The following is a 25456-nucleotide window of genomic DNA, read 5'->3' on the forward strand; positions in this document are numbered from 1 at the left end:
TTTAACTTAGTTAGAATTATGACTTGGATGTAGAACTTTATTCTTAGTTTAATATTTTTATATATTTTTTTTTTAATTAAACAAAAATGTTGTCGTAAAAAATAGTATTGATTTGGTCCATATATATATATATATATATATATATAATATAACTAAATCTCTTAATTAAAGTATTGAAGATAAAAAAAATTCAATAAAACACTTTTGTCGTTTCAAATTTTAAATAATTATAATCGACTAAATTATTATTAGTTAAATTCTTAGTAATAAGATCTGACTCAACCTTAAATATTTTATATTATTAAAAAAATAATGTTATATTTTCTGTTAATTAAATAATTTTTATTTTTATTTATTATATTTTATATTAATAGTTCAAATTTAGAATTTAAAATTTAAAATTTAAAATATTTATTTTTTATTTTTTTATTTTTATCTTTAATAGTAAATTAATTTTCAAAAAAGGTTGTACTCATTTATTTTTCGAAACGTATTAGCATATGTAATAAGATCTAGATACCGATAATTTTATAACAAAAGAAAATAAGAAATATAGTGTGGCATTGACTTGTTCTAAGGAATTGATGGCCGAAAACTATTTGCTTTTGGATGATGGATTGGGGCAAATAAATAAAATCCCAAGAGACAGGGAAGATCCGATCCTTTGATTTGCATTCCTTCAATAATTGATTTTAACACTCTTCCACGTCTACTATATATTATAATTATTCAGGCATGATCATCATTATTAATCTATATATATGAGCTGACATATAGAAAAAAAAAACTAATAATAATTTAATTTAAGTCTAACCTCTAAACAACCTTAAAGTTAATATATGTTTTGACTTGACTTGTAGAATATCTATATATACCCAATATTAGACACACATTTAGCAGTGTGCGAAAAAAGCTAGCAATAGACCCACAAACACAGAGACAAAAAAAAAAGGAAGGAAAAGAAAATAAAGAGAGACAAAATGAGGAAGAATCATGTGCGTTTGAACTGTGGCATTACAATGCCTCTTATTGGACTTGGCACTTATTCTTTCCCAAATGATAGGAACATAACTGAACTTGCCATCCACAATGCTCTTCAGGTACCAACATTCATGCTTATTATTATTATACGCTTTACACGGTCATGCAATCATATCTGTTCTTTTAGATGACTATTTACGTGGTCAATAAATTATTTCTATAGTATTATGTAATTAGATGTACGTATAAAATTACTTTACACTAATAATACATCAAAATTAAATTCTTATTATTTTGATAGTGGATGAATGTCGTTTAATTTATGTAGCTGAGCAAATACAGTGTCTTAATGTTTATGTTTTGTGCAGATTGGTTATAGGCATTTTGATACAGAAAAGATATATGGTTCTGAGCCAGCAGTGGGAAAGGCATTGAATGATGCAATGTTTGATGGAGTTGTAGAAAGAGAGGATATTTTCTTGACATCAAAACTATGGGGGAGTGATCACCATGATCCTGTTTCTGCATTGAAAAGAACTCTACAGTAAGCACAATAATCATGAACATCCCTTAAAAAGAAAAAATATTGAAAGTGAAAAAAATTAAAAGAAAATATCTTACCCCTTTTTTTTTCTCTTTTCTTTTCTAAAGCAATGGAAAATCAATAATAGCAAATAATGTTAAAGTGCATGTGGTGTTATCATTACCAAAGCAAAAAACAATATTGGAATTAGTACATGTCAATCCCCATATGAAAGAAAATATGTGACAGAATCATCTTAATTAGTTAAGTAATTGTGAAGAATGGTGTTGGAATTAATTGTATAGGAACTTGGGAATGGAATATCTGGACATGTACCTGGTGCATTGGCCTATAAAGTTGAAGCCATGGGTAAACTATCCAGTGCCTAATGAAGATGACTTTGAAAACTTGGACTTTGAAGTCACATGGGCAGGGATGGAGAAATGCCTTCAAATGGGGCTCTGCAGATCCATTGGGGTTAGCAATTTCTCTTCCAAGAAGATTCATTGGCTCTTAGATTTTGCTTCCACACCTCCAGCTGTTAATCAGGTACATCTATATGTAAATAAATAAACCAATATTTGCATTACTTTTCTACACATTTTCTTTGTATATTTTTATTTTACCGTATAAAAGACAAATATTTTTATCTTCTTGTACTTCTTATCAATCATTTTTAATACTAAAAATAAAAGGTATACAAAAAAAATTATTTTTCAAATAAATATTCGCATCAAATATCTTAAATTATTTATAGATTTTTTATGAGGTAATAATTTTATTAAGTATGAGTTTAATTTTAGTGCACTGACAGTGTAAAACATTTACACAATGGTGCAAATATATTTATTTTTTTGAATGATTGCGTCAATATAAAAAGTAGTTATTTTTGCTAATATAACGTAGTTGAATACACGTGTAAAACTACTTTACATTGTCAAGACAATGTATCAAAATTAAATACAATAAGTATAATAAATATTTTTATAAATTAATTAAAGTTGTGTTGGAATTTAGGTGGAAATGCATCCGATGTGGAGGCAAGAGAAGCTGAGAGAGACATGTGGGGACCACAAGATCCATGTAAGTGCCTATTCACCACTGGGTGGGCCAGGGAATGCATGGGGGTCCACTGCTGTTGTTCATAATCCCATCATCCAATCAATTGCCTTCAAACACAAGGCAACTCCTGCACAGGTGAAATAAAATAATAAAAATCCAAACTTTGTTTTAAAAAATATATTTTTATATTCATGATGTTCAATTATTATTATTACCTGAAATAATTGAATGTATATGTCTTCATTATGATCAAGGTTGCATTGCAATGGGGACTGTCAAGGGGGTCAAGTGTGATTGTGAAGAGCTTCAATGAAGAAAGAATGAAGGAAAACATGGCATCATTTGATCTGAAATTGAGTGAGGAAGACATATTGGAGATTCAGAAATTGGAGCAAATCAAGATTATGAGAGGGGAATTTCTTGTTAATGAAACCACAAGTCCCTACAAAACAATTGGAGACCTTTGGGATGATGAAATTTGAAAGTGTTTTTTTTTTTTTTTTTTTTTTTTCCCTTGTACAACAATTAGTTTTATTTTTACAAGTACATTTATTCTGTGTATATTTAACTTGTGTTATTGTTCAATAGTTGTATTTCTTTTTCTTCCTCAACAACTATCAATATCCTTCAGAGTTTCTGCAAGTCCGATTATTGAATAATACTCAAACTGAAACTTGAAACAGAAACATTTTCAATCATTTTCTTTTTAAAGATAAACTGAAGCAATAAAAGACAGAAGGAATAATTTAGAACTAACAAGCAATCACTTAAGTATTACTATTACAACCAAATTCACGCTGCAAAACCCACGAAAAAATAACCAATACTAAAAACAACCTTAGAAACCCAACTACAAAGAACAATTAACATTTCTCTTTTTAGTTTTCCAAAAATATTCTATAAATACAAAAAATTAATCTCGCGTGTCTGTGTATATTTATATATACATATTTTTTAATAAAATAATCAACTATCAAAATAATCAAATCTATACAATAGTATAATCATTTTTTTTATTTACACTAAATACATATCTAAATAAAGTAACTGTTTTTTGTATCTACATAACATCGTCGTTATCTTCCGATAATTACAGTCAAAATTTCTCAAAGATTAATGTTAACTACCAGATCATGTATTATGATGTGCAATCGCCAACTTGGTGGAAAAGAATAATCCAAAACCACTGAGTACAAGATTTTTACAACGAAAATTCTCTTTTAAGATCATGCACACTTTCTTGAAAGGGAAGTTTTATTCCAATTGATTGAACCAAACATTTCTAGTTAGCCTCTGGTGAACTAATACATAATATTTAGAGGTATGTTATTGTTCAAGGATCTCCTCAGGGGCAATGAAGATACAAATCCTAGAGCAGTAAGAAAAAGACGAGATTTTTCAATCAGTGGAACGGTTATACTGAACTTTATTGTATTCTTTCAATAATAAGAGATTGCTTCAACATGATATATCATGATACAATAACTGTGCAATTGCTCTCAGCATCAAATGTTGAGAAAACAATAAACATGGATGTAACAATTACTGCTTCTATGAAGGCCTATTGTATTGCCTTCTCTTTCCAAGCCATGATGATATCATGATTGGGATATCCTTTTCATACGTTGCGAAAACGCAGCCACCAATCATTTGAGAAGATAGCATTTGGACAGATTCAGGGATCCACTTACAACCTCAAGTTAAACATGCAAACCATCGCTGCACAAAGATAATAATTGATAAACGGAAATATACTTTTTCCAACATGTTTAATTTTTTTTCTTTTTTTTTTGGGGGGGGAGGGGGGGGGGGGAATCATAGGAGAATACCCTTCAATAACCTTGTGATGAAGAAGTCAACAGAGTGTGTTGAAAGCACATGGCTAACTAAAAACATGAACCATTAACTTGTTGGCCATTGACTTTCAAAGTACATTTGTAAATTTTTAGATAAAAAAATATATATAATGCTTAAAGGAAGTTAATATTTAATATCATACCTGTCAGAATTGGATAATTACAACTATTCTGCACCAGCTTGCGCAACATGTTCATTTGATCCTAATGAAGTACCTTGCTCAATGCACTGGAAGACATCAAATTATAAGACCTTACTGATGAAAAGGAAAACGAGTAATTTATGATGTCAAGGAAATGCTTTCAGAAACTTTTGAAATATCAGCGACTAACTTGTGCAATGTCGAAGAGAGACAAAATTTACTAAGCAAAGATAAAATGCAGCATATTTTCAGTAGAATAAGAGCAGTGAAATTCAGGCCAGTTTTCGATCTTTCCTTGCTATCATTTTCAAAAAATAACTATGATACATTTTTTCCAGAAAAAAAAAAATGTCTGATTGTTTTCATTGTTTCATTCTGCTCTTTCTTTAACATTTGGATTAACAAAGATGTCATATATTCCTCTCTCTGCATCACTTGTAAACCTTCTTTCATCAAGCATTGATCAGAATTGATAAACACAAAAATATGCAAGCAAATATTTACGATCAAATTATATACCTGAAGAAGGTGATTATGGAGCCAATCCAATGTTTGAGGAAATGTTGTTGCTGATACATTCACCACAGTCAACCCCTGAAACAGAAAACATCTTACAAGCATTCATAGCATATAATAAATAAACTTAGACGGTTAAAAGTTTTATATACTGCAACCAGTGAATCTGCTTTCCTATCAACTTCATATTCACTAGTTAATGAATTGGAGCAATTTGCTATATATAGATCATAGAAACTGCAATGGCCATGGAAATCAATAAAATAAATAACATCGCAAAAAATGTAAAGTATTAGACATACTTGTGAGGTGAAAGAGCACAGGTAATCTTGTATGGTTTTCAAATTTGCTATAAGCTTATCTTTATCCTGTAAATTGAACAACAAAATTCAGAAACCAGCTCTGATAGATAAAAATGCAATTGAACAGATGTAGGTTGCTCTTATGGTTTTTTTTCCAAGGAAAAATGTGGTTGGTTAACCACCTTCGCCTCAAGAGTGCCAAGTGTATATATCTGAGTTCTTTCAAAAGTTAGAGTACCTTGTCAGGGCATTTCTCGGTAAACGTGCGAGAGCAGATCCACTCCTCAAGTAATGCCTGAAAATATGGTAAGAAGTCTCACTACATTATTTCATGCGATTTATACGACGAAACAATGGAATATGATGAAAATACCTTCCCACCATGCGTGACTGGAACATAGAAATACATGCAGGTCAACTCTTTGACTAAAAAATCTCAAAGTTATACATACTACAAACTAAGAAAATAACCAATTATGAGGATAATTGTTACTTTCATAAAAGTTATGGACAATGAGACAAACCTTATGATCAAATTCAGCCATCTTCAGAACAATAGGCACAATTATTGGCTTAGGACCTGACTTTTTAGTAACAATTTTTTTGTCTGCCTCTATTTCTTTGAGAGAAGCAGCACCTGCATGAGAAACTTGGTAGACATATAATTTGCCACTTTAGTATTCAAGTGAAACACAATACCTACTCATGCAAATATTATAACTTCCTCAGTGCATGTGACTCCAAGAGGAACTAAACAGCTTCAAAGTATTGCAAATAATAAAGACCAACCTTCATGCCCAGATGTGCTTCCAGCTAGATTAATGGATGCGACATTATTTGATACTGCATCAACTTGGTCCATAGATATTCCTTCAGTTGAACTCAGAGTCCTGGAACCACCATGATTCTCATCATGACTACCTTCATTAGTATTTTCCGTTTGAACTGTAGCACTATCGTCTGGTGCCGCAGATGTTGAATTCATCCCTTTATTTTCAGCTTGTATAGCAGCAGGTGATTTCTCATCGTCTACTAAATAAATGCTAGGGTCCAAATGAATTCCCTTTCATCATCAAAATAAAAACAAAGAAAATGAGCTCACAACAAGTCCATAGGAGAAACATTTATTACTTCACAGTAAACTTGAAAAGCTGTATATCAATAAAATATACATTGACCAGTATAAAAGCTTCAATTGTCTAATACAGCATATACAGGGAAACATCCCCAAAATACATATCCATACATACCTCAATTATAATTGGCTTTCCATCCTTCATTGCCTTTTTCAAATCACCAGCCAAACCTAAAATAAGTTTGAAAGATGAGAATTTAAAAAATGTATGAGATCTCAAGCTACAAAGAACTGAGAAAACCTTTGCGAACAACTCTGCATTCTCTGCAAAATTCAGTTATTAACTCCTCCGATGAATTAAAGTCTCGCGTCCATACAGGAGTTGACGCCAATGGTGCACTGTCAAACATAAGAAAATAATCATTCAGATAAGATATACAAATTTATAGGGTTTAGGTCCTCTTTGATGTTAACTTGATTACTCTTAGCCAGGTCTCTTATGATACCATTATGAACAAATACTAGGTTTGACTAATAGGAACTTAAAATCAAAGCTAAATACTAGTCAGCTTAAGAATGAAACAAAGAAATTCAGGACATACTCTGTTGATGTGCGCAACAATTCGTAAACCATATCTGTCTATTAGAGTCAACAACAAAAGGAATGTCAAAATCAGTTGTATATAATTCCAGTCAGCTACCATCAATTGAAAGCCTAAAACTGTCCTTATTTTATATGACAGGAAGATTCAGGGTTATAGACACGATTGCTACCTGCAACACATTTGGTAGATTTAACCTCTGCGCAAGCTGGGTGGCAATAGTAGACTTCCCAACACAAGCAGTTCCACAAACAAGGATTACCAGTGGAACTCTTTGATGATGAAACCTTAAAGGAAGATAAAAGCAGAAATATGCTTCATTATTACTAGAACTATAAAATATCACCCTCAAGAGTCTTCTTTTTTTTTTTTTTTTTTACATATCTTTTAAAAGCATTATCAAGTAAATTTTCTTCCACACACACACACACATACGATGAAACAGATATGATGTACATTCAGCACATAGTAGGAATCAACAAACAATCAAAAGAAGCTATGATATTAACACAGATACATGTAGAAACAAAAGTTATCTCCAACAGAAAGATTGCATACTAACCTTGTCATCATCTTATAACGATTAATGTACTCTTCTCCATATCCCCGCCTCTCCATTAGCTGCACAACCAGATCTCTGTTAGAAAATTTCTATTGATTAAATTACTACCATCATTTGGAAAAGCCAAGGACATCCAGCTATGATAACTTTATCCTAAATATAATGGAATTTGACTTCCTACTATTAAGAGACATGTAGTAAATAAACTTAGGTCCCATGTAATTATATTATTAATTTAAAACCATCTAGTAATAATAATAATAATTAATATTGACATTACAATAATGTACTTAAATCCAAAAAGACCTATCCAAAGAATCAATCAACCATATTATCTTTATGCACTAATTTACGGTACGTAATACAACTTGAAATAAAAATATCCAACAGGCATGCATGACATATGACTGTGACTCTGTGAATATATGTATAAGATTTTGCTCCTGGAGTAATACTTTCCCATAAAATTTTAATTTTGGCCATGAGTTCAAACAGTAAAAGGAAATACATTACAAGTCAAGAAATACGGGATGTACAGGATGGAGAAATGAAACCATAGATTTGGCATACCTTGAATAAGTTGACCTCCAAATCGGACTGAGAGCTGCAGAATGGAAAGAAAATTTTAACCAGCTATACTAGAACTCAGCAGGAAACTAGAAATGGAAGAGAAGCCGAATAACATACACATCAAGAAGGCTATTGTCAATGAGCAGCTTCTTCAATTCAAGAGCAATTTTAATAGCTACATGATTCGGAATCTGCAACCAACAAGCAAATCACAAATGATACTAACCAAATTGAATCCACATTGCAGCATTAAATCCAGTCTATAAGGGCAAGCACAACACTTTTCAACACAATCCAATCTCAGTCCTATCCATCTAAAGTAACTCATAAGCAGAATGAACAATTGAAGAGTGGATTTTCATACCTTGGTTACAGTTAGCATCCTACTGAGCAAAAATCTGGACAGAACATAGTAGTGATCCGCATTATCACCCAACCACACCTTCACCTATAGGCAAAAAACACAAGGGAATCGATATTCGCACTATTGAAGCAAATAAACCAATTGAAACTGAACAGAAAATAGATTCCAAAATGATTGATTATGTGCATTCATGCAATGAAGAAAAGTTTCGATATCTATATTGAAATTGAGGTTTCGAAACGGACCTTAACGAAATCGTACTTGGAAGAAGCATTGCGGGAAGAGAATTTGTTTTTGGAGGAGAAGCTTTGCTTTTCGTCGCTTTCTTCGCCGCTGGCGGGGCTCGAAGGCATGGGTTCTTTCTCCTTCCTCATCGATTATGATTATTGATTGGCTTCTGTAACTGTAACTGTAACAGTAACTGTTGAAAATTGAAATGCCTCTTATCTTCTTCTTCTTCGTTCGCGCTTTTTCTCAATGCCTCTGAATTCTAAAACGCTGCTTCTAGATTTACATCCAAACTAGATTTTCAGGTAACCCTTTCTTTCTTAATCTTTCTTTTCAGGGGAACAAAAAGATTCCTTTTTCAGTTGTAAAATATTTATTTATTTATTTAGTCCTCGGAATATTTATAAACATCGATCATTATGAAATACAAAAATTAAATTAAAACTACAAATTAAATCTCCGTCATTATTCTTTCTTTTTTGCTGGCGCAATTTATTTATTTATCTTTTGTTTTGCTCCAAATTTTCATGTTAACTGAGATCAACTTTTCATTTTACTATTGAATGATTTTGTTATTATGATCATGTTTTTTTACCCCCAAAAAATAAAAAATAAAATAAAACTAAGATGATCCAGTTGGGACATCAAAATCATGGCTAGTTCTACGATGGGGAGAGCATAATATGGTCCTCCTTTAAGGACCTGGGAGGTTCTATTAAATAAAGAAATTGTAGGGATTGATTTAAAATTTTTTTTTAACCAAAAAATTTTAAAAACAAACTGACCATGAATAATATTTTTATAAAATAAAATTATTTAACTATAAAAATTTCACTAAAATTAAAATTACTAGGATTACCATTATTATTATTATTATTATTATTATTATTAAACTTTTTTTAACTATTTCAAAAAAATAATTTAATTTAAACAGGTTACATTCATTTATTTTTGTAACAAAAAAAATTCGGTTTATCAAATAAAAAAGATTCTTTGTTACATAACAAGTATATAAATTATTAATTTTTTTAAAGGTTATACAACATAGTTTATGAAAAATATAGGACAAAATGTTCTCGTACAAAAAATTTTAGTAGCATTTTATATTATTTTTAAATAATAAATTTCAGTATTTTGTATATATATATATATATATATATATATATATATATATATATATATATATATACTTATTATTATTATTATTATTATTATTATTATTATTATAGACACTTTGTTTGGGAATTTTTTTTCTTATTTACACTATGTTTTGTGAGTTTTAATTCATAAACTATTAACTAATATTTTTTTTTTCGGGTGCGCTACACATCCATGTAATTCATGTAATTAAGTTGGCCCAAATTTAAATAGATTCACGCACATTAATGACGAGTGAAAACACACGCTCGAAAACCCTTCGTAACTTCGTGCTCATTATGAAAAAACGTTACTTCTTCCTCAACACAAAACCGCTCATTCTCTTCGAATCTCTCTCAAAATCACTCAAACTTCAGTCACGTTCTCTGTGAAAACCACTACTGGAGAAGAATTGCGAGAAGATTTGGCAAGGAACAACCAGAAACGAACGAAAACAGCAACAGAGATTCGCCTTCCTCCTCCTCCTCATTTTCCTCCTTCTTATTCGCGTTCCTTCTTCTTCACGTGTTTTCTCCTTATCTTCATTTTTTTATTGTTATTGCTGCTGTATTTTTTTTTTTTTGTTTTTTCCTCTTTCTTTCCCTGGTGAAGAAGTAGTAGAAGGTGAGGAGGAAGAGTTTTAAATTGTGCAGAGCAGAAATGAACCGAAATGGCCAACTCCACTTAACCGAACATCATTCATATGCTAAATAAAACGTCACAAACATTTAATCATCAAAGAAAAATATTTTTACATGCATAAAGACTCAATTGAACACACTAACAATCAAGTAAATCAAAATGAGCAACTCCACTGAACTGAGCAACATTCATGTGCTGAATAAAACGTCATAAACATTCAATCATCAAGAATAGCATTTTTCCATGCAAAATAAGTCAACTGAACACATAACAAGGTGAACTGAAATGACCAATACCACTGAAGCGAACATCAATCATGTGCTGGATAAAACGTGATAAACATTCAATTAGTAAGAAAAACATTTCTGCAGCACAAGGACTCAACTGAATACATTAACAATAAAGTGAATCAAAATGAGCAACTCCACTTTACCGAGCAAAATGTTGGTGTCGTTGGTGATGATTATAACGAAAGAAGAAGGAGAAGGAGAAGGAGAAGAAGAAGAAGAAGAACCTACGTGCGCGAATTTGAAAGAAGAAAGAGGAGGAGGAAGAAGAGGAGAAATACTATTCTTTTTTATTGAAAGTTGATCACCATTTATTCACCACATGAACATTCTTCAGTTCGGTGGCCTTTGTGATTTTGATTCACCATATGAATGTTGTTCGGCCTCCTTTTACTTTATTCAGTGTTTAAGATTATTGTGATAGCATGCAGCAATCATTTCCTAGCTGTCTCAACGTAATAACCTCATTCAACTGATTTCAAGTTGAATCATTCATTGTTTCCAATCAAAAGTGTAGATCGAAGAAGAAGAACGACGGAGCTTATTACGTTAAATTCAATGCAGATCAATAATGAAGAATGCGAGCAGAGAAAAAAAAACGCGAACAGAGGAGAATGACAAATTTTATTAGGTTGAAGAAGAAGAAGAAGAACGAAAACGCGAGAAGAGAACAAGGTTTACGTTATATGAGACGCATGTATAACAAACGCGTAAGGGGGTTGAGGAGGCGCGTCTGATTGAAGTTACTTAGATAGTTTGAATGAAAAAATTACATGGATATAGAACTTTTTTTTTTTTTCGGTTACTTGTGTCCAATATTAATTTTATATATAGAGCTAAAATTGTTAGTACTTTATACGGATGTCTATCAAAAATCCAAATTATAAAAAGTCCAGAAACCTAACCCCTCCCTAATCGCATTCAAATAAAAATTCTTTCATTAATGATTCAGGCCTTTTTATAATTATTATAAATTTTGGGTGAAAACATAAATTTACAAACTAACTTGTACGATTGAATTACAACACATTTAGAATCATTTTAAAAAGTCCTTTAAGAACCACTTTATACTTTCTCCATCATAGCCAAATCCAAATCGATCTTGTCCTTAAGCCTCAAGTTGTGCTGAGCTATGCACACCAGTCTTAGATACTTTTCAGTGATAGATTAGATTCAGAATTGAATTCAGTAGTCACACCTGAGCAAATGCATATATCACTCATTATTGTTACAACCATGAATCCCAAGGGAAGTTAAAGTGCAAGAATACCAACATCAAAACCTCTTTCTTTTTCCCTTGAATTCTTATACTAGCAACAATAAATATCCTCCAATTTTCCAAAAATCTGGCCATTATTGTGTTTGAAAAATATTTTAGAAAAATAGGTTCACTAATGAGAGTAAACGTTTTATGTTAAGTAGCTATAAATTTGATATTATAGTAATTTTTTTATTCATAAAATTTGTTTAAAAAATATCTTTAAATATTATTTTAGCATAAAGTAATTTTACATTTAAAATAATAACACCTCTTGTATTATTTTTTTCTTTGAAAAAAAATAAGACTATTTAAAAATCTTTTGATTTTGAAATGCACATTTGTTGAATCATAGGAGCAAAACAGAATCAAGTGAATATTGAATCACCTTATATACCTAGTGAAGATTTTCATAATTATGTTTACTGTCAAATACTCCATCCAATAAAGATAGAAATCATGACAAAGATTAATTTTCTTCAGGTGTGAGTTTACCTCAAAGAGTTGTATTATCATCCTCATCCTTGGCACTTGTCTATGGAGTGTATTGGCTGGTTGATGCCTGTGAGTAACCAGGTCGACTTGGCGAGTATTCCGTTGAAGCACTACAAATGATGAAATAGAATGGCAAAATTAATAGACATGCCCAGATATTTGGCAACTAAAATAATGATATCTATAGATGCATACCTGAACTGTGGAGAAGTTAGGCTGAAATCCAGACTTGTAAAATGCAAAAAAGTGAATTAGTCAAACAAAAGAAGAAATGCAACCTCTTGCAATTTTAGCAACACATAAGTAAGAAAGAAAGAAAGAAAGAAAAAAGAAAGAAAGAAAGAGAACATTTGTACTGTTGTTCTTAACTTACCTGCTTGGACTAAATGTTGGGCTGGATGGAGAATAAGATGGTGATGAGGGGCTACAAAATAATATGGCATATAGTTAGTTGGAGTGAAGAACTATAACAAAACAAGTGTGCAGTTGAGAACCAAAGTCACTAGACTATTTTCAACTACCCAAAAAGCTAATATTGAGAACCAAGGTTAAGGCTCATCCTCATTTTAAAAGTGTTAGCAAGTTCCATTTCTGCATCCATTAGCAAAGTTCAACAATCAAAAGAATCCAAAGAATGACTCACCTATAGTATGGTGATGTGGGACTATACTCTGCAGATAACCGACTGTAATAAGGGGAAGTAGGACTATAGCTTGGTGATGTAGGGCTGTACCCAGGAGAAGAGGGGCTATATGCAGGTGATATAGGACTACAGCTTGGTGATGTAAGGCTGCACCCAGGAGAGAAGGGGCTATATGCAGGTGATATAGGACTATATGTCGGAGACACCGGGCTGCAAAAGATAATAGTTTCCGAGTCAAATCCAAAGAGTTTTTTATGAAAATAAAGTTTTCAGGATATCAATACAGTTTGGTTGCAAGTTCCATTTATCATATAGATTTCCAGAAACCAATATTAAAAGAATTCAAAGAATGACTCACCTGTAAGTTGGGGAAAGAGGACTATAACTTGGTGACACAGGGCTATATCCAGGATCAGTGGGAGTGTACTTAGGTGAAACTGGATCATAAGCAGGTGAAGATATACTGTAGTTACTTCGATATGCGCAGTAACCACAGGCCATTCCATAAGGTGAAAAAACTGCATTATTAATTGGTGATGGGCGCAGATTTGGACTGGACAAATGAGTTGGTGACATCAAGCCATCAAGATAGGGAGTTGACATGGAGAAATGAGCAGGTGTCATGCCAAAGTCAAGACCATCCATATAACCAGGTAGCTGGAGATCAAATGCATTCTTAATCATCTCATCATTAAGATACAGAGAGCATTGTCCAGTGCCAAGGGGCGCAAGCTGGCCTAACATGATGTTTTCGCTGACACCCCTTAAGTGATCAGCCTCAGCATATGCTGCAGCATCAAGGAGAATATCAACAGTCTGTTCAAATGAGCATCTCATCATTGGACCGGTATCATTTCGGTTGATACCATGGCGCGTAATTGACATCAAATGGCCACGATAAGTCATAGTATCACAAAGAATAGCGAGATGCCTGTAATTGACATAAGATCCATCAAAAGAGATGACAGCACGCAATTCATTCAGAAGAGCCCGCCGAACTGCCTCAATTCCAAAGACTTCAATAATTTCAATAAGGTGGTTGCTTATGGTCCTTGTTGCATCAACTTGCTCATGGCACATTGCAGCTAAAAGGTTGACACCTTCAGTTTCAAGCATCCATTCCTTATGAGTCTGAAAACCTTCATTGTCATCAAATTTTGGAACGTCAATACTTTTTATAAAAACTTTGCTGATGCCAGAGATGCCACGTAATGTCATCTCAGTAAGCATGTTGCTTTCTATTCTCTTTAAGAAAACATCATCAGCAGAATCATCCTGAATCTCTCCCCGGTGGGCTTCATCATTCATGATTCGGATTCGAAGTATGAGCTTTTCAGCATTGTCATCATTGAAAATACATTTCAAATCATCATCAAACACATGTTTTATCTCCTCAGCGATGTCAGCCATGCTCAACTTCTTATCCACCATCATCTCTCGGTTCAATTCTATGCGAAGCAACCAAGGTGACATTCTTTCAAGAGCAACTTCTTCATCAGGCATTTCATTGTACAACTTCACAAAATCAACATCTTCTTCAATTACAGTATACAATGGGTCTGGATCATACCACACCTCTGTAGCTTGTGTCACTCTCCTAAGTGTAGTAAGCTCTAAATCACACTGCACACGTTTGGCCTCCTCTGAAGTCCTACTAACCTCAGGTTTCAAATACACAGACAAGGAAGGTGTTTTGATTCTCTTGGCCACATTTATAATTTCTGTTAACCTGGGAACACCAAGTGTAACATTCTTAGCACTTACACCAGCATAGTGGAATGTGTTGAGAGTCATTTGAGTAGCCGGCTCCCCAATAGATTGTGCCGCCACACAACCAATCATTTCCCCTGCAGTTACTAGTGACTGCTGGAATCTTGATTCTATCTCTCCCACTAACCATTCAAACGCTTCGCGGGAAAGCTTATATTCCTGCAAGACCCTTTTACTGGAAAGAGTGCTGCGAAGAAGGATATTGAACAGGAGAGTAGCATTCTTCTGAGCTTCTTGACTAAGGAGATCATCACCAGGAACAACTTTAAGTCTCTCCTGTAGCTTATCAACAGCTTCTACAATTTCAATCGGGTCCATATCAGAAGGCATTCGAAAGTCGATTTTAAATGTCTTCTGAGCATTCCTGATAAGCCTCTTAAGGTTAACAGGCAGTGGAAGAGAACTAGCACCAGTAGTGGCAATCTCAGTTGCAAGCAGATGTCTATCATGTTCAAGCATTTCAACTTCAGCCTCAAGTACATTACGAAGCTCTATGCTGGATTTCAAGTCTTTAATAGACCCTTCAAGCATGTAACTAGGATTCCAGTTCTCCTTATCAAACTCATACTTAAAGGTCCTATCAAAGTCTGACTTTTTCATTTTCAGGGAATCAAGATTCTGTGTTTCAATCCAAACAGCATCCATACCATCTTCTCCATAGAGAAATTGTATGACATCTCCTACGGAGTTCCTAACAGTTCCATCGTATTTGACCATAATATCCTCCATAGCCTTCACAAGCCGCCTTTGGATGTATCCAGTTTCAGAGGTCTTCACTGCAGTATCAATAATACCTTCCCTACCTCCCATGGCATGGAAAAAGAACTCTTGTGGGGTCAGCCCTCGAAGATACGAGTTCTCCACAAAGCCTCGGCTTTCAGGCCCATAATCATCTTTTGTAAAGTGTGGCAGTGTCCTATCTATGAACCCAAATGGAATTCGCTTGCCTTCAACATTCTGTTGACCAAGACAAGCAGTCATCTGAGATATGTTGATAAAACTTCCTTTGGAACCAGCTGTCACCATTGCTTTCAGATTATTGCTCTCAGATAAACTTGTCTGCGCTTTTTTCCCGGCATCATTACGAGCTTCGTTCAGCACCTAAGATTGCCAATAACATGAAATATCATATTCAAACAAATGCAGAATTCAGTAATAGATCAAAGTGACCTGCAATATAATTGAATCACCTCATTCACTTTCCTCTCAAATGTGTCCATCATTGTCTGACCGGGTTCAGACTCCAACTTCTTTTCTTGAGCATCCCTGAATAGTTTTTTCACTTTCTCCTTTGCCTCTGAAATAGTCTGGTTAATAACCTCCATAGTGGAAGCGTCCGCAATCGAATCACCAATTCCAATGCTAAAAGAATTCTGCAGAAGCCAGTAGTTTACAAGCCACTGAGTGTGACCAAGAAATTTACGAGCTGCATCGGGGCCAGCGTCTTCCCTGTATTCAAGCCAACATTAGTGAGGGTGTGCAAAGAAGAAAGTAACTGAATTTAACAGTTTCCAAAGCCACCAAGTTTACCAAGATCAATTCAACCCTTTGCAAAGAAGTTGTAAAGATGAATGGAACATTAACATTTTATATAGTGATGTTGCATACCAAATGACATGAATGAGACTTCCAGTAGATGCTCCAAGTGTCTTTTTGCAAAGAGTTCCGGTAAGTAGTTCCCCTTTTTCAATTCTGACCATAGTATCCCCTGGAGTTATTGATGATCCTCCTTCGTTATCATCATGCCAGCTAGAATACCTAGTTAAATTTATTTGCTTGGGAATAATAAGATTGAAAACTTGTTTCCCAGTCCACAATGGTTCTGGCTTCAATATTGCTGGTGTAGGAACATTCCCGTCGAAATCTTCCCACCACATTAGAATGTTCATAAATACATCCTTTAAAAAAGAAAAAGGAAAACAAAAAATTCATTAATCTGAAGAGCTTGTACAAGAACTTTTTCATATATCAAGTAACTGCAGCAATATATAAAAATTCGGCGAATAATACCTTTGTGATGAAGGTATCTCTCTTGGTGATTTTTCTGCATCCTAATAGTGTGTCTTGAACAATATCCATTACTGGTCTGTTTGATTGAGGAGACACAATGCATTTAGGCACCATCATGAGCTCCAACACCTCTGCTCTGGTTTCAAATGACTGAGGAACATGCATGTTCATTTCATCCCCATCAAAATCAGCATTATAAGGCTTAGTTACCGACAAATTAAGCCGAAACGTAGAATAAGGCATGATTTTGATTCTGTGCCCCATAATGGACATTTTATGAAGACTAGGCTGACGATTGAAGAGAACTAAGTCTCCGTCCATCAAATGGCGCTCCACCTAAAATCACAACAATTGAAACTATTAGCAGACATCAAGAGGAAACCTTTTTAAAATAAGAAGAGAAATTGTTATCATCTAAAACACAATGCCTTGTATCCTATCTCCAAATGGGGATGGCAATTTTTCTTCAAATATCTGAGATCAAGCCTTTGCCCATCATCGCGAATGATGTACTTGGCACCAGTTTTCCCAGGTGGGGGATTGGGTCCATACTCTACAAGCTCCTTCAACCTGTTTTTCACATTTTTTTGTAAATTAAAATTCTTTGTTTGGTTAATAATTATACAAAATGTTTTAAAAGCCAAGCAAGTAGAAAACCATATCCAAAGGACAACCTTTCAATATTATATGGAGTTACAGTCTCAGGGTATGTAAGGTTCAAAGCAATACTCCATGGCACTCCGAGTTCATCAATGTTAATGTTCGGGTCTGGTGTAATAACCGTTCGAGCAGAAAAATCAACTCTTTTCCCCATCAAATTTCCTCTAATCCGACCTTCTTTGGCTTTAAGCCTGCTACAAATTGATTTGATAGGCCTTCCTGTTCTTTGAGTAGCCTATGAAAATTTTATCAAAATTCCAAATTCAATGGTTATAAAGGAAATGCAGATTATATCAGTAGTAAACGGTGGCATATGAACACAATCATACTCTTGGCAGTCCCGGCAACTCGTTATCAAAATATGTGGTTATATGGAACTGCAACAACTTAGAAAACTCTGAAACAATATGCTGAGGTGATCCATTTTTCTCATGTCTCTTCAAATTTTCATTGTGCTTGATGATTGTGGCTAACTGATGAGTCAAGTCATCCTACATGCACCAACAATAACATAATCTAGGTAAGATAAAGATGAAAATGTTATCATTCATCACTATCATTGGTAAAGGATTAATTAAATTTAAAGAGCTTAGAAAACTTGTACAGCAAGTAAAGACAGTGCAAGAGAAGAGAACACTTTCCTCACACCTACAGGATGAGTGCATCATAACAGAAGGTCTCACTGGTGGAGGAGGAATTGGAAGAACTTGCAAGATCATCCAATCAGGACGGGCAAACTGCGGATTCAAGCCCAACAATTCGCAGTCCTCGTCGCTTATCCTTTTTAGAACACCAAGAACCTTCAATTGATTCAACATGTCTATTTATTATTTACTATTTAGCAACAAACATAGAAGTCAACATAATAATATAAATTCCGAACTCGGATCAAATATCAATTATTACTCTTTCTGCAGAAAGAATCTGTTTCCTTTCTTCAGGTTCAGGAAGCTGTTCATGGTCATTGTTTTTGTTCCTCAGAGCCTTATACTCAGCAATCATGTTCATACCGTCAATAGTAATCTTGGGCTGCAAGGCACCGCAGCCAATTCGAACCAGCTCCTCAGAATCTTCACCACCTTGACACTTGCTTATGTTTTTGCAAGCATCCAAGATCCTCTTCAGCCTGTTTTTGGGGTTCCCAATCTTCAAAGCTTGTTCAAACTTCTTATCCTGCTCCAAAACCATAGTCAACTTAAAAAGAGACTACTAAACAAGAATTCAGATAAAATTCAAATTGAACAAAAGCAACTAAGCTCCTTCCTCCTATTAACTCAATGCATGGTTCTCAAAACATTTGAAATCAGACCTCACGCGCCAAAAGCTTGGAGCAGTTGAAGCAAACACAACGCATGACGGTGAGCACCGTCTTCAAGAAACCAACGTGAAACATTGGCTTAGCGAGCTCCAAGTGACCGAAATGCCCCGGGCACTCAGCCATATCAGCCGTACACGTGGCACACCGGATCTTCCTATCAACGGTTCCAAGGCGAGGGTCGCTCAACCCTCCGACCTTTGGCTTCCCCTTTTCCGAGCTCTCCCCGTGCTCGATTTCCACCACAGAGTTTCTCCTCTGCACACGCACACACACACAATCACAATCACAATCACAATCACAATCATTGTGGTTTCTTCAAGTTCGAGGGTTTTGAAATATTTTAAGTTGGAAAACATTACGATTTCGTCGAGGCTGAGAATTCCGAACTGAACCGTACGGACATTTGCAGTTTCCGCCGGCGAATAAGGAAACCTAATATCCATGGCAACCAGAACGGTGACGGAAAAGAAAATGCAGTTATTATTTGTTTATTCTTTATAATATAGAATTGATTTTTGCTTCGAATTTATGTGTCAATGTTCTTTTTAAGTTTGATCAATAGTTCTTGTCTTCTTTTCTGTTCTATCTTTCAATTTTGGTCTTCAGGATCGGACAATATCAAAAGCCCTGGCAGAGGCGAGAGGAAAGAGTTTTCTTTTCTCGCGTTGCATAAATGACAATGAGAGCAAAATGGAAAAAACGATGCCCTATCATGGTATATTTATAGGCGCGGACGGGGAGGAGAATGTAGGGTATCTAACTAGTCCGGCCCACAAGTCCACACCCTATTAATAAAAAAATATTTTCTAAGAAAAAAATATTTTCACTTCGGAAAATTATATTTGTTTTCTCTCAAATTTACCAAAAGTGATAATATAGTCTCTTCTAATTTAATCCGAAAAATAAAGTATAAAATAGTTTAAAAAATTTTAAAATAATTTCTAAAAAAATTTAAAAATTTTAAAATAGTCATTTTAATTAAACAAATCAAACTAGAGAGGGTTATATTGTCTATCGGAGGTAAATATTAGGTTGCATTAGTTATGAGAATATGACAAGACAAGATATTAAAAACACGACACAAATGATAAAGATACAAAAATTAGTGTTATATTTTATTTGGTGATAAATTAGAATAAATTATGAAATTCTAATTTACTATATTTTATCATACAAAAAGATTTAAGAAAAAAATATAACGATAAAAAATATAATTATAAAAATTTGATAGAAATAATAAAAAAATAAAAAATAGGTTTTATCTTTTGTTAGTATCGTTATGTTCTTCTTGTTAGGAAAGACACATAATAAACTAATTCAGTATCTCTATACACAATCTCTGTCTATGTCTTGTCTCTGAAATATGATTTTGTGTCTCTATAGATACATTTGGTTTTAAGAACGGGACAAAATACGATAAGACACTAAAAATAAGACAAAAAAAAATAATATTCTAGTATTTTGTTTAGTAATAAACTAGAACAAATGATGAAAGTTCAATTTATTATCATTTTTTTATTCAAATAATTTGAAAAGAAAAATATAATAATAAAAAAATATAATTATGAAATAATAATAAGAATAATGAAAGAAAAAATAAAAAATAAGTTGTGTCTTTTGTTAGTGTCTCTATGTCATCCCTATCAGGATGGACACAAAGTACATTAATTCAGTGTCTTTAGACACAATATTTTTGTCCATGTCTCATCTATCAAACATGATTTTATGTTTCTGTGTCTCTGTCAGTGTCTTATGTCTGTAACGAAATGTAGCCTATGTTCATGTCTTAGTGTCTCGTACTTACAAACAAATGCAGTTTTAAGGACTATTTTGTGGATTTTGAAACCTACGGACTAAATTATCCAATATTAAAAACCTCAGAAATTTTGGATAATTACTCAAAATTTAAAAATACTCATAAATTTTATTTTATTTTAAATTTGTCTATAAATTTTTGAGTTGTATTAAATGTATTCTTCACAGCTAAATTTTCAAGAAGTTTAGGACTAATTCAGTAATACAAAGATAATCTTCAATACAAGCAAATCAGATACAGATTTCTATCATTAATTTTTAGTTATCATACATTGTTACTAGATTGATCCTAAATTTCTTAAAAACTTAGCTAATAAAGGTACGTTTGATGAAAATAAAAAAATTGTTACAAAATTGAAACAAAATAATACCTAAGAATACTTATAAAATTTTAAACAAATTTTAACAACAAAAAATATACTTTACTTTTTTTAATTTATAATGTTTTTGCCAAAAATGTTTTTACTATCACTACTCCAATATCAATTATTTTGCCAATTACTAAAACCTGAATATGACCATAAACACCAAAATTATAAATCTATTATAAAAACCATTACAACCACCAAACCCACCCGCACTATGATTGCAGAGATAATAAATCCGGTAGATAGTAACAGTAGTTGTAAAAAACTGCCGCCGTCTGAAAAATAACGGCGGTTGATATGGCGGCTAGGTTTGGTGTTGCTATTCGTTTGGCATTTAGCGGCAGTTATAGTGTAACCACCGCTAAATTGACCTAATTGCGGGAAGTAGTCGCTGAGACAAAATTTACTTTTAGCGGCGGATTCATCCCAACCGCCGCCAAATTTGTTAAATTCCTCACTTTTATATTTGGATGTAGTCTCTTTTAAAAAACAAAAAAGAATAAACTACTTAAGTTCTCACTAGTTTCTTCAATGTTGTAATAGAAAAATATCGTCTGTCGTAAAATTAGAATTTTTTATTATTAATTAAATTGAGTTTGCCCGTATTTTAATTTTCGATATATTCTAATAAGTTTATTTTGAGAAATATGTTTGAGTCACTGTTACCTAAACACTATTTTAGATTTGTTTTACGTAAAAAAATTAATCAATTTAAAAAAATATTTTTTTAATCATGTGAAAAAATTTACAAATTAGATTTTCTTGTTTACTATAAGATCTTTTAAGTTTACATTCAAGCATAAATATAAAAGAAATATGTAAAATATGTATAAATTAATGCTAATTTCAATTGAACATACATAAATTTTAGGCTTCTTCGAAGTTATAACTTACTAAACCTAAATTAATAAATTCTTAAAGTAGTGAAATATGTAATATCGCAACCCAAACCATTAAATTAAGGAAAACAATATAAGTCTTAAAATAAAAGGTCAAATTTCTCTTCAACATGGTATTGACCTGGCAAAAAAATATTTTGTCAAGAATCTACTGGCTTCATGTGATAAAAGATCTGATATGTCATCTCCAAATCATGGCTTTTTGTTCAGATTGAAGCCCTTTTTACGTCATCTTCTCTTTGTTGGTCATCTAAAGTTTCATTGTCTTCTTCCGGAACCTTATTCAGATCAAACTGCATGGAGATGTCAATTCCAACGGAGGAGATATCATCTAAATTATCTTCTGAATCAATCTATGCCCTATCTAGACTGTCATTAACTATTTTGCATGAATATTCAGATAACAGTGAAAATATCAACCCGCATACAAAAATCTTAGTATAATCAGAAGAAACCAACAACTCCCAAAGTTATTAGATATTAATTTAGAAAAAGAAAAAGGTACGTTAATATGCTAAAACAGGGTTCAAAATTAAACAAAAATAAACAACAATTACCATCTCCCTTGTTGATAGTTTGGGTAGATTTCTTGGAAAGAAACTTTGTAATGTGCAATTCTATAAATTTCATTTCCTCCTGTGATGCAATATCCAACTCAACCGCATACTTGTTTGTAAAGCGCATTTATATAATAAAACATATGGTTCATCATATTTTCGTAAAACACTATTTCTTTATGATGAACTTTCTATATTATATAGTTTTTGTACCTTCAATTCAGCAAGTATATGTCTTCAGTTCCCAGATGCACATGTCACAAAAACATATCCAAATTTTTTCTCGTACATTAATCCTGATTCATAAAGTTTCTACAAATATGAATGTTGACGTAGTAAATATTATTGCAACAAATTTGTTAGCATATGTTAACTTAAAATATGTATTAATCAAATATAGTTTAAGATAAGTTTGAAAGGGTATAACTAATGAACAAACCTGTATGGTAGATTCGTTAATCATTTCCAAATATTGGTTGAAACAAGAGCGTCCTGGTATAGCCTCCAACCAACACCTAACATTCACTCTACGAAACCATGTCTCTAACAACAGGAATTGCATATTCCAATAAAAAGAATGGAGATGTCATGGCCATTTCTTTAGCGAATGTTGTAATTGCACAACATGATGAAAAGTCGTCCCTTTTCATTTGTCCTGTTACGCTATCATTTTAGGTTTACTAATATTTATTAGTCATAACAATATTAGCATTGATTATAACTAATAGATAGCATGATTATCATAACAACGACATTAAAAATAACAACAATAATAACAAAATTAATACTTCATTGTAAGCTAACTTTTTTTAAATAAATCATATATAGAAATGGAAAACGGCTTTTATTTATTAAAACCAATCATTCAGTAAAGACTTAATTGAATTCTGAAAATACCAATCGTGATATAACAATCAAACTATATACACCATTAAAATTATTAAACACATTAACTACACAAAGACCCTTTTTAAAGTACATTGACTTTAATCCTATTTCTATTATGCAACCTCGTCGATATTTTCAGAAGTATTGTCTGCGGGGAGTTCTATATCATCATCTATTGTCAATTGTAAGTCTCCAATGTTACCTGCTGATGACTTGTTCAACCCTGGCTGTGGAGAAAAACTAACTTCAGCTTCTTCATTCTCTTCTCCCATGTCATAAAAGTCTCATGGCTTCATATGAATCACTACACTCCATTCTTTATCTACTCATCATCTACATAGTATACAAGATGAGCCTCTGATGCCAATATGTACAGTTCATGGTCTTCTCGATCACCGATGTGTATCGAACGAGAGAAGTTAACACTAGTAAGACCCGAATGATCTTGTTTGATGCCTCTACTAGTAGTCGTATCTGCCCAAACACATTTGAACAACACGACTGAGAACCGATAGCTGTAATTCAATTCAATTATATCAACTATTTTGCCATAATATGGAACATTCCAACAATCACTTTTTTTGTCACGCATGCTTGCATAATTTCGTGTATTAGACGAGATATATACTCCACTATTTTAGGTTCTCATCCCTTCATCCTTTGCCATAGTTCTAAACTTATATCTGTTGACTTTGTATGCCCCATAACGTCTTGCTTGAACAAGGATCAGAGAGGAATGAAAAAAAATCAACCACACATAACCTCGTTTCAAAAATTCATATTTAGGGTTTATAATATTAATTTAAAAATATATATATTAATATTCATTCAATTATTTAAATATGCAAATGTCTATAGAAGTATTTATATAGCCTTCCAAATATTTAAAAATTATAACTGTTCAAATTTGATTTGAAATTCAAATGAAATAATAGTATATATTCCAATAGAATTATACTGCATTATTATCAAATAAAAAGTAGTTTTAAATTTATTTTTTAAATAGAAGAAAATTTATCATTTAAAATTAATTTATTAAAAAGATAAAATAATTAATACAAAAAATTCACTACTCAATTCCTAATAATAGAAATTGAATAAAATGTATGTAGGTTAATTAATAGTTTAAATTGCAATATTATAATTAAGTAACATTTACATAAATATTAATTACAGAAGTTTGATTACTAGAACGGTACAAATGAGTCAGGCCCAAAATAACAGGGAAGCTATTTGAAATCTTTTCAAATTTCTCATTCAGTTTCACCCAAAATCCTAAGCTAAGTTAAACCACCATTGACTCATCTTCAAACGCCGTCGCCGGTCGCCTTATCACTCTCTCATTGGACACTTTTGCCACACTTTCTTCTATCTGCTCCACTGCAGGATCTGCTGGTGATTCTCCTCTACTGTGGGTTGAAGTCGCGTCTTATAGCTCTATTCTTTCGAAGGTTGTGCTTGTGCTTCCCTCTCACTGTCTCCAGGTGGCTCTGTTTCTTCTTTAGATCATTGCTCTGCTACATTTGTGGCGAGTTTTTGTGTTCTGTTTTCTTGGTTATTATTTGTTATTTTGCTCACTCTCAATGTCTTTCTTTCTTTGCCTATGCTGTTGAAATCTTCCTCTACTCTGCTACTTAGATTCAATATTAGAGTCTGGGCGCATTGGTGAAAAGTGATGCTGGTCTAGGTGTAGGTGCAAGGTGTTGTACTGTTGTTGATGGTGGATTGTGGATAGCTAGTAGGCAAGTTTAACTCTTTGTCTCAACTATATATTTTTTTCTTTGTTTTATGTTTCACTATTGTGCTTGTTCAAGTATGTTTGATTGAAGACGCCATTATGTTACCCCATATGATTATACTCGGTTTTTCTTCTTTAAATTTATTATTATTATTTAGTCAATACCTCACAAGAAACTAACATTGCA

The 25456-nt window shown here is 32.9% G+C and overlaps 3 protein-coding genes across 7 annotated transcripts; 1 reads left to right on the plus strand and 2 right to left on the minus strand.

Moving 5' to 3' along the window:
• The first annotated feature begins 789 nt into the window (after positions 1–789).
• On the plus strand, positions 790–3252 carry LOC112735764 (non-functional NADPH-dependent codeinone reductase 2-like). The gene is made up of 5 exons (XM_025785271.3): positions 790–1100; positions 1350–1525; positions 1810–2053; positions 2522–2701; positions 2821–3252. The coding sequence occupies exons 1-5, from the start codon at positions 981–983 to the stop codon at positions 3046–3048; spliced, it is 948 nt and encodes a 315-aa protein (XP_025641056.1). The 5' UTR covers positions 790–980; the 3' UTR covers positions 3049–3252.
• A 708-nt stretch (positions 3253–3960) lies between these two features.
• On the minus strand, positions 3961–9474 carry LOC112737370 (uncharacterized). 5 transcript variants are annotated; one of them, XR_011869384.1, is made up of 17 exons: positions 8802–9163; positions 8557–8640; positions 8310–8383; positions 8193–8226; positions 7623–7681; positions 7233–7347; positions 7061–7098; positions 6760–6857; positions 6634–6689; positions 6173–6446; positions 5908–6020; positions 5757–5773; positions 5622–5678; positions 5384–5449; positions 5085–5159; positions 4566–4651; positions 3961–4285 (listed from the first exon to the last, which is right to left on the minus strand). XR_011869384.1 is itself a non-coding variant. In XM_025787243.3 (16 exons), exons 1-15 carry the CDS (start codon positions 8928–8930, stop codon positions 4589–4591), a joined length of 1347 nt encoding a protein of 448 aa, XP_025643028.1. In that variant the 5' UTR covers positions 8931–9474; the 3' UTR covers positions 3961–4285; positions 4566–4588. The 5 variants fall into 5 exon arrangements, 3 of the variants coding, with proteins under 3 accessions (XP_025643028.1, XP_025643029.1, XP_025643030.1); XR_011869383.1 differs by having other exon boundaries at positions 5908–6032; XM_025787243.3 differs by lacking the exon at positions 5757–5773 and having other exon boundaries at positions 5908–6032; positions 8802–9474.
• A 2313-nt stretch (positions 9475–11787) lies between these two features.
• On the minus strand, positions 11788–19447 carry LOC112737371 (DNA-directed RNA polymerase II subunit RPB1-like). Its single transcript, XM_072210559.1, has 16 exons — positions 19364–19447; positions 18996–19259; positions 18593–18859; positions 18322–18486; positions 18016–18177; positions 17701–17921; positions 17455–17596; positions 17027–17362; positions 16625–16914; positions 16207–16465; positions 13605–16117; positions 13247–13456; positions 12977–13027; positions 12799–12831; positions 12604–12713; positions 11788–12048 (listed from the first exon to the last, which is right to left on the minus strand). The coding sequence occupies exons 1-15, from the start codon at positions 19445–19447 to the stop codon at positions 12644–12646; spliced, it is 5067 nt and encodes a 1688-aa protein (XP_072066660.1). The 3' UTR covers positions 11788–12048; positions 12604–12643.
• Between the last annotated feature and the right edge of the window lie 6009 nt (positions 19448–25456).

Source organism: Arachis hypogaea, chromosome 13 (assembly GCF_003086295.3).
Source record: "Arachis hypogaea cultivar Tifrunner chromosome 13, arahy.Tifrunner.gnm2.J5K5, whole genome shotgun sequence".
In the NCBI taxonomy this organism is placed as follows: Eukaryota; Viridiplantae; Streptophyta; class Magnoliopsida; order Fabales; family Fabaceae; genus Arachis; species Arachis hypogaea.